The 14,870-nt window shown below is 36.5% G+C and overlaps 1 protein-coding gene across 1 annotated transcript in view; it reads left to right on the plus strand.

Annotated features, from left to right (window-relative positions):
• LOC107715999 (disks large-associated protein 2-like) overlaps nt 1–14,353 on the plus strand; it is a 148,241-nt gene extending 133,888 nt beyond the window's left edge. Inside the window, exons 9-16 of the mRNA XM_016522295.1 lie at nt 1,194–1,253; nt 3,689–3,841; nt 4,751–4,989; nt 9,314–9,399; nt 9,523–9,977; nt 11,479–11,570; nt 13,213–13,365; nt 13,867–14,353. Of these exons, the coding sequence (XP_016377781.1) occupies nt 1,194–1,253; nt 3,689–3,841; nt 4,751–4,989; nt 9,314–9,399; nt 9,523–9,977; nt 11,479–11,570; nt 13,213–13,365; nt 13,867–14,067 (1,439 nt within the window). The 3' untranslated portion in view covers nt 14,068–14,353. The remainder of the gene's footprint in view (nt 1–1,193; nt 1,254–3,688; nt 3,842–4,750; nt 4,990–9,313; nt 9,400–9,522; nt 9,978–11,478; nt 11,571–13,212; nt 13,366–13,866) is intronic.
• The last annotated feature ends 517 nt before the right edge of the window (nt 14,354–14,870 follow it).

Here is a 14,870-nt window from a genome sequence, read left to right on the forward strand (position 1 = left end):
TGAGACTCTAATCCTTATCTGATATACTATAATATGACTAGCATGCGTATTGGGATTTAACCATTGCTAACAGGTCTTCCTTTATTCATAACAGAACTCTCAGGCCTTATTTTACAACATTGTCCACATATTGCCCTCTGCTGTGCTGGAGAGCTATTTCTTGAGTAATAAAAGTGGGGTTTACGTACATATCTAGATCAGATCCACTCAGCCTCAATATTGTTGTGCCACTGTGATTTTATTTATTTTTTTCTTAATGGCTTCAAAATCTCAGAATGAAAGCACTTTGACTGTAAGATTTCAAATATTAATCACAGAGATCTGAAGCCTGAAAAATCATGTGAAAATATCTCTGTGTATCTTCACTTCTGTCAGCTGATTGTTGGTTTTCCTGAGATCATCTTAAATGTCTGCAATCATGATGATCTGTAACTAAGTGAATGTTATTAATTTCATTAAATAATAAAACGAGAACTTTTACATCAGAACCTCAACTGTTGTAGACCGTTGCATGGTGGTCTCTGAACTAGGAGTATTTTTAAATACTTTGTTGTAAGCTACAATACCTCTCTCTTCTCATTTCTCTTCACACACACATGTACGCATCCTTTAGTTTTCTCTGTACTGGTAAGCCGCATTATACTTCTTGATCTGCTACAATAATTTTCTATAATAATATTAATTTCCTGTTGTTGATTAAGTTTATAGCTGAGCAAATAGCCACAAGCAGTAACACTTTAGATGTCATTGCAAATAATCCGTGTGATATTACACAAAAGCACAATGTGATCAGAAGGTTGTGCAAAGCAGCACTGAACTGAACTGATGTGTAGTTTTCAAGAGATTCAGTTTTGGCATTATGATTTCAATTGTTAGCTTTTTGAATTTTACTGTTGTAATAGTTTTGGGTTTTTCTTTTTCTGTGGTATGTGGTCTCTCAAATACACAGTGGAAGAATAATTATGTTTTTGGCTTATTTAAAAGGTTGAGCACTTTTCATCAGGTGTTTCTATACTTATTTTAATTTTCTAACTGTAAAGTTGTGACTACTTGAAATCAAAGCCCATGATGCAAAATTTAATGCTTTAATGTATGTGTACTGAGCTCAGAATGACGTGTGGTTGTATGTTTGTGTCTGTGTCTGTGTGAGTGTGGTCTGGCTTCAAAAAGTTTATGCGTATGTTTGCTTATAGGAATTCAGTTCCATCTCCCTTCTTCAGGAAGTGTGGACCATCCTTCCCAGCAACCACCAGGTAAATTATAGCTTTAAGTCGGCATATTCATCCAAACTAATGTTCATGTTCCAGTACCTGCATTAGAATAATCTAATACTGTATGTTCCCTGTATGATCATTAATGCTAATGTTTCATGGTATTTGTTTGGTTTTATTTCTAAGCACTACCTCTTAGCTGAATGTCTCTTCTGGCTATAGTGTATTGAAACGTTCTGTCAGACCCTTCTACACCTCTCTGACATTTCTTTGACCCTTTCACCTCTACCTCCTCCTTACTCACAGATCTTTACAGATGCAATGGAAACCACGTTTTTCTCCTTTTCATCTCTTCCTCTGTATTTTATGTGTCTGCAAGGCAGCACTATATTTAACATTCTTAGATAGCCTGGTTATAATATTGTGAACTAACACTTATTAAACTTCTGCAGTTAATTCAGCTGAACCACTTAATGTTTAAACTGTTTTATGGATGATTTCAGTTTTGCTTTCTTTTTTTTCTCTCTAAAAAGCACAGTATTTACAAAAATGTAAGACAAACATTAGAATGAATATAAAATCTCCTATAGAGTGCATTAGTGCCCACCCACTTTTCTCAGCGGGTTTGGTTCCGGAAGTATTTTTCCCATTCAATTTTAAAGTCTTCTAAATTCTTTGTTTAAGTTTTGAGCCATGACCCAAACCAGCCAACTACAAGATCAATCACAACATTACAAACTTTAAGATTTAAAAAATGAAGTATTTGAAAATCAGTCAAAAAGACAAAGTTATTGCCTTTTTTATAGAAATTTCTTTTCTTTTTTTTTTTTTCTTTATAAGTTGTTATAATGCGGCCTGATGGCTTCAACAAAAGAATATACCATTGATTAACAACTTTGAAGCTCACACTACAAAGTGTCATGATAAACTTTAACACTATTCTTTTGCAGCATTGTCAGCACTAGTATGTCCTCTCATTGTGATGCACTCCCACAAACTCTTCCCACCTTCCTCACTTCTTCTCTCTTTGTAACGATGAAAGCACTGTGTCATCACTCTTAGCTCATTTGATAAAACAGGCAGCACAGAGAGAGTTATGAGTCCCTGTTGCATTATTTGTTTGGCTGTAACATCTATTTTTGTACCAGTGCTGAATCACTCTGCTCAGTCCTTCTCCTCCTCTCTCGTTCATTCTTGGCTCTTCAGTCTCTCTCTCTCTCTCTCTCTCTCTCTCTCTCTCCCACTCCCTCTTTGTTACAATCCATCTTTCTCTTTTAATCTCTCTTTATCTCACTTTCGTTCAATCAGTCTTTCTGATTCAGTTGTTCACATGACCTTTCTTTGAGGTTTTAAAGCTGACTGATGTGGTGAGAGGTGGTTTAGCAGGGTTTGAGTTAAGACATACAGTGGGGTCTTAAAGTTTGAGAACACTAGTTTTTGTGCTTCTGTTATGCATAATATTATCATCATTATGGCAACTGGAGTGAAAAGCCAAACTGATGCATTTCAAAATATGCAGTACTTGGATTTCCCTCTTTTGCTTTAATGGCAGCAGCAACTCAAGCCACGTGAACTTCTCATATTTTTTGTAAAACCTGATGATTATGTTTTCCAGTATGATTTGAGATGATCCAAAGATCCATTCAATGTTACCAAGAGTATCTGAAGAATCACATAATCAATGTCACAAATTGACTTATTTCATTAGTGACCTAGAAATTATTTTTGACACCATAGCATTTCTATTTTTTCCCAAACTTTCTTTTTCTTTCCAGGTTGAAATTAGATTTTGAATCCCAGATTTTCAATGTAACTTTTAGACCCCAGGGCTTCAACTTGTGACTCACTCAAAAATAACTATACTACACTGCAAACATGGTTATTCCTTTCATTTGGTTCACTGTAGGTCATAATAGATCCCTTACAGTGACCAACTTTTCTGTCACTTTCGATTATTGTGAATATATAAATATACAATTCCTTTCAAAAAAGAAAAAAATCACTGACCTCCAAACTTTTGAACGGCGGTTTTCATCCTCAAAAATCTAAAAACATACACTAAATAAGAGGACACATCCAAATCAAAGATCTATTTATCTGCCTGGTCCAGCTGTGTGGATTAGAGCAGGAAGAGATCTGCAGATAACCTTTTGCTCATCAGAATGCATGGCAGGCGTCACAGTCTGTTTACGAGAACATCAGAGCACTATTTCATACTTTTTTCTCCTTTATTAATGAAGAGGGAGTTTGTATATAAAACTTGCAGTCAGCAGGCTCATTTTTGACATATTTGTTCATTTTGAGCAAAGTGTTTTCACTACTTGTCCCTCTCAATATTTAGAATAGTGACCAGTTAATATGGTAGTGTTGGCCTTTTTTAAACGTTTACATTTGGTCCCCCTCCAGTCTTGGATATTTGGTAGCATCATGTTGATGCACTGGAGATATTTGACATTAAACCTCTCCCTTTCTAACAGCGGTCACCTACACACCCAGTACACCCACCTATAAGAGGACCCCGCCACCTGTGCCCCCTCGTTCCACCTCCAAACCTCTCATCTCCATCACAGCGCAGAGCAGCACAGAGTCCACGCAGGATGCCTACCATGAGAGGCAACTGGCCAGAGGGGGTATGTAAACCAGTGATATTTTAGTAATATTTATAAACTATTATAGCACTTACCCATATTTTGAATTCACTTGGTTTTTTGGTTTGTTTAAATTTTTATTTTAGTTTTGAGTTTTAGTATTTTTGTTATGTGGTTTTGTCATTTATATTCGTTTTTTTATATTTTATAGCTTTAATTTTTGTTTTATTTTTACTCATTTTAGTACTTATTAAACTTATTTATTACAATTAGCCGCCAAAGCAACACATTTTTTTAAGTTTAAATTTTTATTTTATTTCAGCTTTATTTCAATTACAAAAACAATTTTAATAGTTTTAGTTAACAATAACATCACTGCTTTAAATTAAATGATATGTTTCTTCCATATTTCTGACTATAAAAACAATGACAGAACATCCCGGGTTCAATACAAGTGAAGCTCAGTCGACAACATTTGTGGTGTCACATTGATCACCACTAAAAACTATTTCACTTATCCCTGGTTTTCTTTAAAAAATGGTTATATAATGGCTTTTATAGTGGAAGCAAGTGGGGCAAATTTTGGAGGATTTAAAAGCAGAAATGTGATGCTTTATCATTTTTAGCTGTAAAGTTGTAGTTAAGTTTATCCTTTATGTTGTAATGGCAACAAAGTTGTAAATTTGAATGTAATTTTACACAGCAAAGGCTAGTAAGTAATTTTCTTTATATTAAAATCATGTTAATATGCAGTACATTTTTTAAATAAAAGGAGGGACAGATCAAAAAATAATTTTTGTGGTAATCAACATTGTGCCTCAAGTGCTGTCGATTAAGCTTAACCTGTAACAGAATATTTCTTTAATTCTGAAAACTGCATCATTCACAACCACACTGTATTCTTATTTGTCCTCAAAATGACACCAGCTTCTTTTTATGCTTGTCCCACAGGCATCTGGGGCTCTGATGGGTTGAGTCTGAGTTTGGGTCGAGCACTTTATAACTCCACTGACAGTCTGGACAGTGCCAAGGCCGTCACTATCGCCATGGAAGCAGCTGCCATGGTGATGGCAGGAAAGAGACACCCCTCCACAGACAGCCATAGCTCAGTGATGACCTGTGATAAAGCTGTGCTGGTGTCCAAAGCGGAAGAGTACCTAAAAACACCAAGGTCTTCAATAGGAATACAGGTGAAGTGCAATAGCTTAATTTAAGAACCTGCATCACCACTTAAAAGAACTTAAAATAATGTTTCAGCTGTATTTGTCTGTACAATGATTGTCAGTGGGGTCCAAAATATCACTGAAATCCATCGACTTTCATTGTATGGGCAAAAAAATATGGCAATGCATGGAACTATGGAAATGGAACTTTCATTTTTCATTGGAATCTTTTTTTCTGGGTAAACTACTACTTTTTTCCCCAAAAAAAGTTTTTATCTTTTAAAAATACTTTTTTTCAACGTTTAATATGCAGATAACTATAAGTAAACCATTCGTAGGTTCATTTCTTTGAGAAGTCTAGGTGCTCTCAAAATATTTTTTTCAGCCTGACAGCAGCAAGATGGGCTTAACCAATGATGTGGGTTTTGGGGTGGGGCTACCCGTTTGGCTGACCAATGGGAAACGGACAAAGTGTTTGAGGAAACCTGTTTGCAAACAGTCACCGTTTTTTTTTTTTTTTTTTTCCAGTTCTGCTGAAACTTCCACTTTGTCTAGTTTGAATAGAAATCTGCCTTTTCTTTCCATTTCCCTCCTGTTTTGAGCTCCTGTCTGTCTGTTGAGAACAAAATATTCATGAACAAAGTGCTGACTAGTGATAAATCCAACCCACATGCATGCAAACTGAATCATACCTAACCAAAGCAATGTAGGTTATTTTGGAGTCCAAACACAAAAGTATATACAAACCCATAAACCTCCAGTCTGTGTTGTCATGCTAAAAATAGCTTCCTGTGAGTCATCATACCGCAATCTATTAATTAACATTCAACTCAGGCTTCACTGAATGGGCTCTCCCTCTCTCTCCTTCCCTTAATCTCCCTCTTTCCCCATCTCCTCTCTTTCGTCCTCCCTCCCTCTCTCTTGCTGTTTCTTGCCAGCAGTTATCTGTCTTTGCCTTGTGAATATCTGTGTTGAGATCATGTTCAAATAATGTTAAATGGGTTTGCCCCTCTCAGCCCTTTAGGTCATGTGTTCTGCATTCATTGTCCACACTGACCCCTAAAGGTTATGCACAGGGAGCACAATTAACTGCCAATGGGGATGAATTGAGTCCATAAATATTTATTACCAGCCATGAAACAGAATTTTGCAGCATTCTTTTTATTAAAAAATATGTTTGCCCTCAAGACGGCAGTTATTTAGATGTTTTTCTTGCATATTAGTGACAAACAGCACAGGTCTCTCTGTCACTGGCTGGACAAGATAAACCAAGTCTCTATCTTTCAATGAAACAGAATCTGCTACGAAAACAATTAAAAAACACATTGTGTTTTTTTGGCAGCTTAACGGGAGGAATATTCCATGTAATGTGTTACCACATAGAGTTCTGGACAACGACTAGGAAAAGTGTGGTGGTTTTAGCCTGTTTCTTCCCATGAAAATAGTTGTTGTAGCTACTATGGTGTTAAATTGGTAAAGGGACTTGACATAGCAACATTTAATCAACCAGTGGCATGAGTTTGGAGCATGACTGCCTATTTGGCTGAATGACTCATGATAGACTTGTTCAGAAATAACACACTAAACTTAAATAATTTGTGATTTTTTTCAGCTTGTGCAGAGGGGAAAGTCTTGGTGCAGCCTGTTAGGTAGATGCAGAGTGGTTGTATTTTGTGAGCCATGTTTGACAGCTTGGCTGGAAATCATTCAATATAATCAAAATTCACTTTGCTTTGACTCGTCGTTAACGTTTAGTAAAGGAATAGGTAATCTAGAAAGGAAAATTCAGTCATTATTTACATTAGTTATTCAGTTATTATTTACATTATTTCAGCCTCCTGTCATTCCAAACCAATGCACTGTTCCTTTTTTGTGTAACATTTCAATTTTTTTCACTTCTCATTTATTTGTATAATGCTTTTCACAATACATATTGAAAGTAAATCTTTTTTTTTACATTGACTTTTGATGAAAATAGGCTTTAGATTTTGTCAAAATTTCTTTGTCATTAATTCATTATAGGAAGTTTTACTCTGACTAATATAGCATCTACTTTTAGTTGACAAAAACAACATCTTACTTGCCACAAAGTGCAAAATTAAGCATTTTATAGATTAAATAAAAAACATTGTTAGTGTTCTGTTAATGTCTTGTGTTATTTTCCCGTCACATCTGTGTTAACAGTATGTTTTAATTAAAATCATTTAATTATCAGTGAGAAAAAAAAACTGGTTATATTTGCCATGAAATGGAAAGTCATCTTATCTATTTTCTAAATGTGTGCAATTGAATTATTTTGAACTATTGAATCCATTCAATCAACAACTGATGAATTAAACCAAGTCCCATGTCCCGTTTCACATGAGCTGTTGCTACTTCTGTTACATTATCAACAAGGTTAACATGGATTCCAAGTTTTCTGAAGCCACATTATGGCTTTCTTGGAGTTTTTGTTCCACACACAAAGTTATCTTATGAATTCAGAAGACTTGGAATGTAGCACACAAGTTATCTGTGCTTTTTTTATTTTTGTTACTTTGATAACCCCTGGTCACTATCTGCTGCCCACCCTCTGCACCTTCACTACACCAGTTTTGAGATTTGGTCAAATGTGACAGAATGAATGAGGTGGCACGTTTTTCACCACAGTTACCCTAGAGTACTGCAGTCTAAGGTACTATTTTGTATCACACAGCGTTCACATTATCAAACAGTGACGGAAAGCACTGCTCACCTACTGTAGCTGTAATCCTTATGGACTGACTTGTGTCTAAAGAAACCTCATACCCTGGCCTTTGTTCTTTCATGCCTGACAGTCTGACTCACTCAAACAGAATTCCTGTGCTCAGCCTTTCTGCTTCTTGATGTTCTCAGCGGTCAGACCGATAGATCACTGACAGCTGATTTGTCTGATCTGTGATGAGAATCATCTTGTTCTCTGATTCTGAGGTCACCCTTCCTCAGCCTGTCCTTCGCCAACACTTGTGTGAGTCACACTTTCTTCAGATGGTTTGATATTCTTAGCAGTGATGGACTCTTCTAAGCGACAGACATCTTTTTTGACATACCAGATTGACCCTCAGTTCGTTATTACAGTTGTATTCAGAATGTAAGTTATTACAGAATGTATTTTAGCTAATTGAGCGTATTTACCATCTCAGGAATAAATTATAACTGCTTTGCTACATACACATTTAATAGCGATAATTGTTAAAATAACAGCTTAATTGTTTAAAGTAAAATAATGTATCACCGTTCAAATGTTTGGGTCGGTAAGACTTTTTAATGTTTCTGAACAAAGTCTCGTGCTCACCAAGGCTGCATTTATTTGATAAAAATACAGTAAATGTGTAATATCGTGAAATATTTTTACATTTTTAAAATTACTGTTATCTATGTTAATATATTTTAAAATGTACGTTATTCCTATGATCACATCAGCCATTACTCCAGTCTTCAGTGTCACATGATCCTTCAGAAATCATTCTAATATGCTGATTTGGTGCTCAAGAAACCTTTTTTATTAGTGTTAATGTTGAAAACAGTTGTACTGCCTAATAATTCTGTGAAAATTGTGATACATGTTTTAGGATTCTTTGATTAATAGAAATCTCAGAAGCACAGCATTTAAATAGAAAGTCTTTATTGTCACTTACTGTCACTTTTGATCAATTTAATGCATCCTTCCAAATATATAGGGTTAAGCTTAGGGTCAGGGTTATCATTATACATGATTTTTATTGTAAATTATATTTTAAAAAGCAAAAATGTCAAATGTCTGTGCTGCAGTTGTCTAGAGCTGCAGTTGGCTTGACTAAACAGCATAGTCACTCCAACAACGTTTCTCTAAGGTTTACTTTATGCATCTCTCATTGTTTATTAGCACCAGGCTTGAGTTTCCACCACATTCCTCAGTTGCTCTTGATCAGGCATGGAAGTTTGTCACTTTTTTTTTTAAACTTGGAAACTGAGAAAGGAATTACCAGATTAAATTGCCAGATTACATAATGAATACAGTTATTACAATATGAGCTTCTATTCCTCTTTTTGAAATGTTTAGATAGAACATTGTATTTTATACACTTGTGGACTAGACTCTGTAATAAGTTTTAGTATTTTGAAACAAAAAAAAGTTATAGTGTATAGAGGGGTGAAAAAGCTGACACTACATATAAACTTTGACATAAACAGGAGTTTGAAACAATAAAACGGTTATGATGTAACACAAAGGAATATTTATGATTTCTGGGTCACTATTGTAATGCTAATCATACAATTCATAATTATGCAAATATTAGAAGTATGTACATGGACAGAAATCATCAGTTAAAGCTCTGTGTTGTCATTGCAGGTGGAAGCAGCGACTGATTCTGAGTGTGAAAGCAAAGGCTCTCGAGAGTATCATTCTGTTGGGATTCAAGTGGAAGATGAGAGACGGTAAATACCCAGCACCTCTGTTTTATCTCTATGTGTGAAGGGCTTGAGAGTTGTGATTTGCTGAAGTACCAGCTGAATGTGAAATGTTGTTGGTCTCATTTGAGATCTTTCTCTCTCATACAGGCATGGCCGGTTTAAGCGGTCCAACAGTGTCACTGCTGCCGTTCAGGCTGATCTGGAGTTGGAGGGTTTTCCTTTAATGGAGGATAAAGGTCTTCAGTTTGGCGGAGGTTTCCAGCGTCACAGCGAGCCCAGCACCCCTACGCAGTACGGCGCCGTTCGGACGGTCCGCACCCAGGGTCTCTTCAGCTACCGTGAGGACTACCGCACCCCCACAGAGCCCTCAAGTCCCCAGCGCAGCCCCGAGCCCTGGCTGGAGCCCTCGCCGCGGGAACCCATCGCCACCGTGGCGGTTACAGTGACTCCGCCCCAACCCACGGATTCAGGAAGAGCGTCGCCCTCGTGCAGGAGGGACGGAAGCTGGTTCATGCAATTGCTGCGCACAGAGACAAAAAAGATGGAGGGATGGTGCAAAGAGCTGGAGGGAGAGGCAGAAGAGAACGATCTGTCAGAGGAAAGTGAGTTAACAGAGCTCCGGTTTCATGAGCTGTTAAATCTTTATATTATAATATTTGTTTGGTGGAGAGTTTGGCTCCAGATTTCAAAGTGTCAGGTATGAATCCAAAGAAGTGTCACATTTAACGGTGAAACGCACGCAGAGCTCCAGGTTATTAGAGGCTCGCACTGAGAGTGCTGCCAATTACGTCTGTCAACATCTATCAGGTTTCCATGGCAAAGAGCTTAGAGCAGCACTGAGGCTCTGAACGACAGACTGAGGGAGATGCACAGAAATGGATGTGAGAATGCATTAGAGTATCTTAAATGTAGAAAGTGAAAGTGTAGAGTATGAGAATATGAATATGACCACATTCACATACTCTCAGGATATATACTGAATTTGATGAAGAACTTTGACAGTCACATATTACATACTGCATCTGCCATGTTGCCATTGTTCTTTGATCCTGCTGAAAAAGCTGGTCTGCTGGTCTTAGAAGTTTTAAGATGGTCTTCCAGCTGGTGTTTTGCTGGGCGGACAACTGGTCCTGACCAGCTAAAAAAAAGTACCCAAGTACCCAAGACCCCTATAAATACAGACTGCAAGACCAACTAACACCAACAAATTAGGTTAAGCTGAGTTAAGAAGCATGAACATTTACTTGGCTACTAAGTACAATTTCACCATAAACAACAAATTTCAAAAGAATGGACATATATTATGGGATAGTCACAAAATTATGGGATATTATGGGATAGTCCCCAAAGTTTCCACACTTTACAATCTCAGCAGATGTAGTACACAATCATTCAAATGGTTAGGGGTTGGAAATATTTTTTTATGTTTTTGAAAGACTCTTATTCTCACCAAGGCTGCATTTATTTGATAAAAATACAGTAAAAAAACGGTAATATTGTGAAATATTATTACGATTTAAAATACAACAGTTTTCTGCTGTGGTATATTTTAAAATGTCATTTATTCCGGTGATGGCAAAGCTGAATTTGCAGAAGCCATTACTTCAGTCTTCAGTGTCACATCATCCTTCAGAAATCATTCTGATATACTGATATAAAAAAATAAAAAAAAACTTATCAATGTTGAGAACTGTTTTGCTGCTTAATATTTTTTGTAGAAACTTTTTTTTCCCCAAAAGAACAGCATTTATTTGAAATCTTTTGTAACATTAGAAATGACTTGACTATAACTTTTGATCAATTTAATCCATCCTTGCTGAATAAAATTTCTTTGAAAAACAAAATCTTACTGACCCCTAACTTTTGAATGGTAGTGTACATCATCCGTACGTCATCACCTACATGAATACTGAGTATTTGGACATCTTAATGATTTCACATAATGCTTTGTAGCAGAAACATCTGCATGTTCATGTGCAAATTCACAGGTATATGAGTGTACAGACAATTTATTAACTGCATAAACAGTTAAATATGTACTGTATAAACGTGTGAGTTGTGGTTATTAAACATTTATCTCTCTTTTCCCTGTTTGCGTGTTAGTCCTAGGGAAGATCCGGAGTGCTGTAGGAAGCGCACAGCTCCTGATGTCCCAGAAATTCCAGCAATTTTATTGGCTTTGCCAGCAGAACCTAGTAGGTAACATCAGAGTGCACATATGCCAATTTGTGAACGAGTATATGTGTTCTATTTATGTTATTGTGCTATGTTTATACTCACGGCAGCTCTTCCCCCGACACACTGCCACACTTCTATGGGGGTTGTCTGTGCTGGAGTAATTGTGGTGTAGTTGATGGCCTTTTGTTCTGCTGTCACATTCATTAAATATGATACACAGCAGCACATCAGCTGATCTGAGCCAGGCATGCAGAGAACGCAAATGACCAAGTACTGTGGCATGCACAATAGAGCGATGTTTTAGTAAACAACCTAAATCCTCATGAATAAAATACTCCTCTGTTCAATGACAAACACTCACAGTGGTAATTTGGCCACGTACAGATTTATGAAATAACAACAAATGATAAGAATATAGTTATTGCATAAAATAAAAATGGTTACACTTCAGCTTTCGACTTTAAGCTCTTACAGTCTTCAGCTGTACACGTTTATAAAGATGTGCATCCTGTGGAGGATTAGGAGTGCCACTTAAAAATAAAATGAAGAAATCAGTTATGATTGCATTTAATTCAGAACTTAACATGTATATAACTAAATCATTAGTTGACAAATTAATATAAATTTTTTAATCTATGTTAAAAATAAAGTTACACATAACAATAAATAATAAACTGATAAATGAAATGGCATTTAAAATAGTTTTTTAATGTATTTTCCAAATGCTTTTGTTTATTATTTATCATTTGAGTTGCCAGTGTACAATCCACTGTCCACCAATCCACTGTCCACTGGCATTTTTTAACTCAATCAATAAATTGAGGAAGAAAGTTATTTGGCAAATACATAAACAAAACATATTTTAAATGATTTATTAAATACAATTTTAAAGTGCCCCTATTATGGGTAATGAAAGGTTCATATTTTGGTTTTGGGAGTCCCCAACAACAGGTTCGCATGCATGCAAGGTCAAAAAACACTTTCATTGTCTTATAATATGCGTTTATTTTTACCTTATTTGCTCAACGACTCCCAAACGATTCGTTTAACGATTCATTTTTCCAAACCCGTCCTTTGTGTGACGCTAATCTGCGGTGATTGGTCCGATTGGTCTCATTTTCATTTAATCTTGCCTGTAATGCCTGATAAAGCAGCCTTTGTGAGAGCAGTGCTGCTTTGTGTACAGCGTTACCGGGGGAACCGCTATTTTTACTGCTCCAAAAGCGGCACCTAGTGGCAAAGAATGAATCTGCATTTTCATTCAGACCAACATGGAAAGACCAACAAGTGGGCGGGCAATATGCTAATGTATCATGTTGAAGTCAACATGAAACGGCTTGGGATTCATTTTAAAAACGACTCGTTTCAATGATTCAGAGTCGACTCTTTCTTTTGAGAGACAATAACTTTATACACGGTGCACTTTCAGATTTAAAACTTTCCAGGATGTTTTCATTCACTTAGAGCTGTGTTACATACTGCATGAAAGGTAATTTTCAAAAATCCATAATAGGGGCACTTTAATGGAGCATTTTTCAATTTCTTAGTATTTGTTGTTTTAATTAACACTATTTTTAAAATGAACTTTTAAAACTATGTCGATTTGTGATTTATTTACATTTTTAGAGTGTAGTGTTTTAAATCTTCATTGTGTTGCAGGACCCCAGTGCCATGCCTCGGCCCACCTCTCAGGACCTGGCCGGGTTCTGGGACCTGCTGCAGCTTTCCATTGATGATGTTACCTCCAAATTCAATGAGCTGCTGAAGATTAAATCCAACGATTGGAGGCTTTTTGAAAGTCCTGTGAAGAAGGTGAGAGCTGATTGGTTAGAAGATTTGTGATGGTTGTATTTGACATCAAACCTAATTTGATGCTAGAGGCTGTACTTATAAAATAAATTCAAAAGTTTGGGGTCGTTAAGATTTTTTAAATAAATCAATACAGTGAAGACATTTATCATGTTGCAAAAAATATGTTCTTTTGAACTTTCTATTCATCAAAGAATCCTGAAAAAAAATTAACCACGGTCCCCACAAAAAAAACTGTTTTCTGTTATGTTTTCAGCTTTGCCATCACAAGAATAAATTACATTTTAAAATATATAAAAAATTCAGTTTGCCACCTTGCTGTGCATAAAAGTCTTACCAATCCATGACTTTTTAATGGTAGTGTATAGTTTATTAATTGAATTAAAAACATAATGTACCTCTAGTCTGCTGCAGATATTACTTGACACACATTTAAATGAAAAAATGAACACAATATTTGTACATTCATATCTTGTGTTTGTATATTATTTGTCATGGTTCCAGCTCCCGCCGCCAGTACCAAAGAAGACATTGCATAAGAGTGTGACACGGGAAAAATCTTTGGATCTCCCTGACCGTCAAAGACAGGAGGCACGACGGCGCCTCATGGCGGCCAAACGCGCAGCTTCATTCCGCCAAAACTCAGCATCAGAGCGGGCCGACAGCATCGAGATCTATATACCAGAGGCCCAAACGCGGCTCTGAGAGTCACAGGGAACACCTTTATCACACCATCACCATCATCACTCTCAGTGACAGAGCCAGATCGAAATACCACGATACATTCATCAAACAAATCATCAGAAACAAAAGAGTTTCATACCTGTCAAAAGGGTTTTGTACCTTTCAGAACTGCCTGCAACATCCATATGAAGTTTTCCCTGTTTAGGGAGACATACTTCACCAAAATTGCACAACATATCGCAATTGTAGACCCACGTGACAGTGACGTTGCCTGACGAAGCAAAACTTTACATATAAGCTTTAATCACAGTCAATCTGATGATCTGATGGTCTTTATGACATCCATTTAGCACTTTCAAAATTGAAAAATTGACATTTTTGAGGCCTCAAATTGAAACAATTCATTTGTTTTCATTAAATTAAGAAACCTGAAGAGAAGTCTTTAGTTCCAGTTCCATCTGGTTCCATTCGTTCAAGTTCTGTAGCTTTGTATTTCCGTTCTTACAATTCATTTATCTCTCTCTTTGTCTTTGTATTTGTGTTTTTCTTTCTTTCCGTCTCTCTCCACAGTGACGTTCTTCATATTTCTCTCATGAACTCTCTTGTGAGCATTTATGTAAGTGCCAGTGCTGAAATACCTCAATCATACATTTTAGACTGAAGCCGTTGGCCAGAGCTGACAGTCGCAGCCTTTTTAAAAACGTTGTTGGTCGGGAAAATTTAAATCTCAACCTGAGGGTTTACATTGCCAAGATCAGTTTTTATCATTCACTTACTTACTGATATCAAATATACAGCTGTCACATTACTTCATACTTGATGTT

The sequence above is a fragment of the Sinocyclocheilus rhinocerous genome, unplaced genomic scaffold (assembly GCF_001515625.1).
Source record: "Sinocyclocheilus rhinocerous isolate Xijiao unplaced genomic scaffold, SAMN03320098_v1.1 scaffold749, whole genome shotgun sequence".
Lineage (NCBI taxonomy): Eukaryota > Metazoa > Chordata > Actinopteri > Cypriniformes > Cyprinidae > Sinocyclocheilus > Sinocyclocheilus rhinocerous.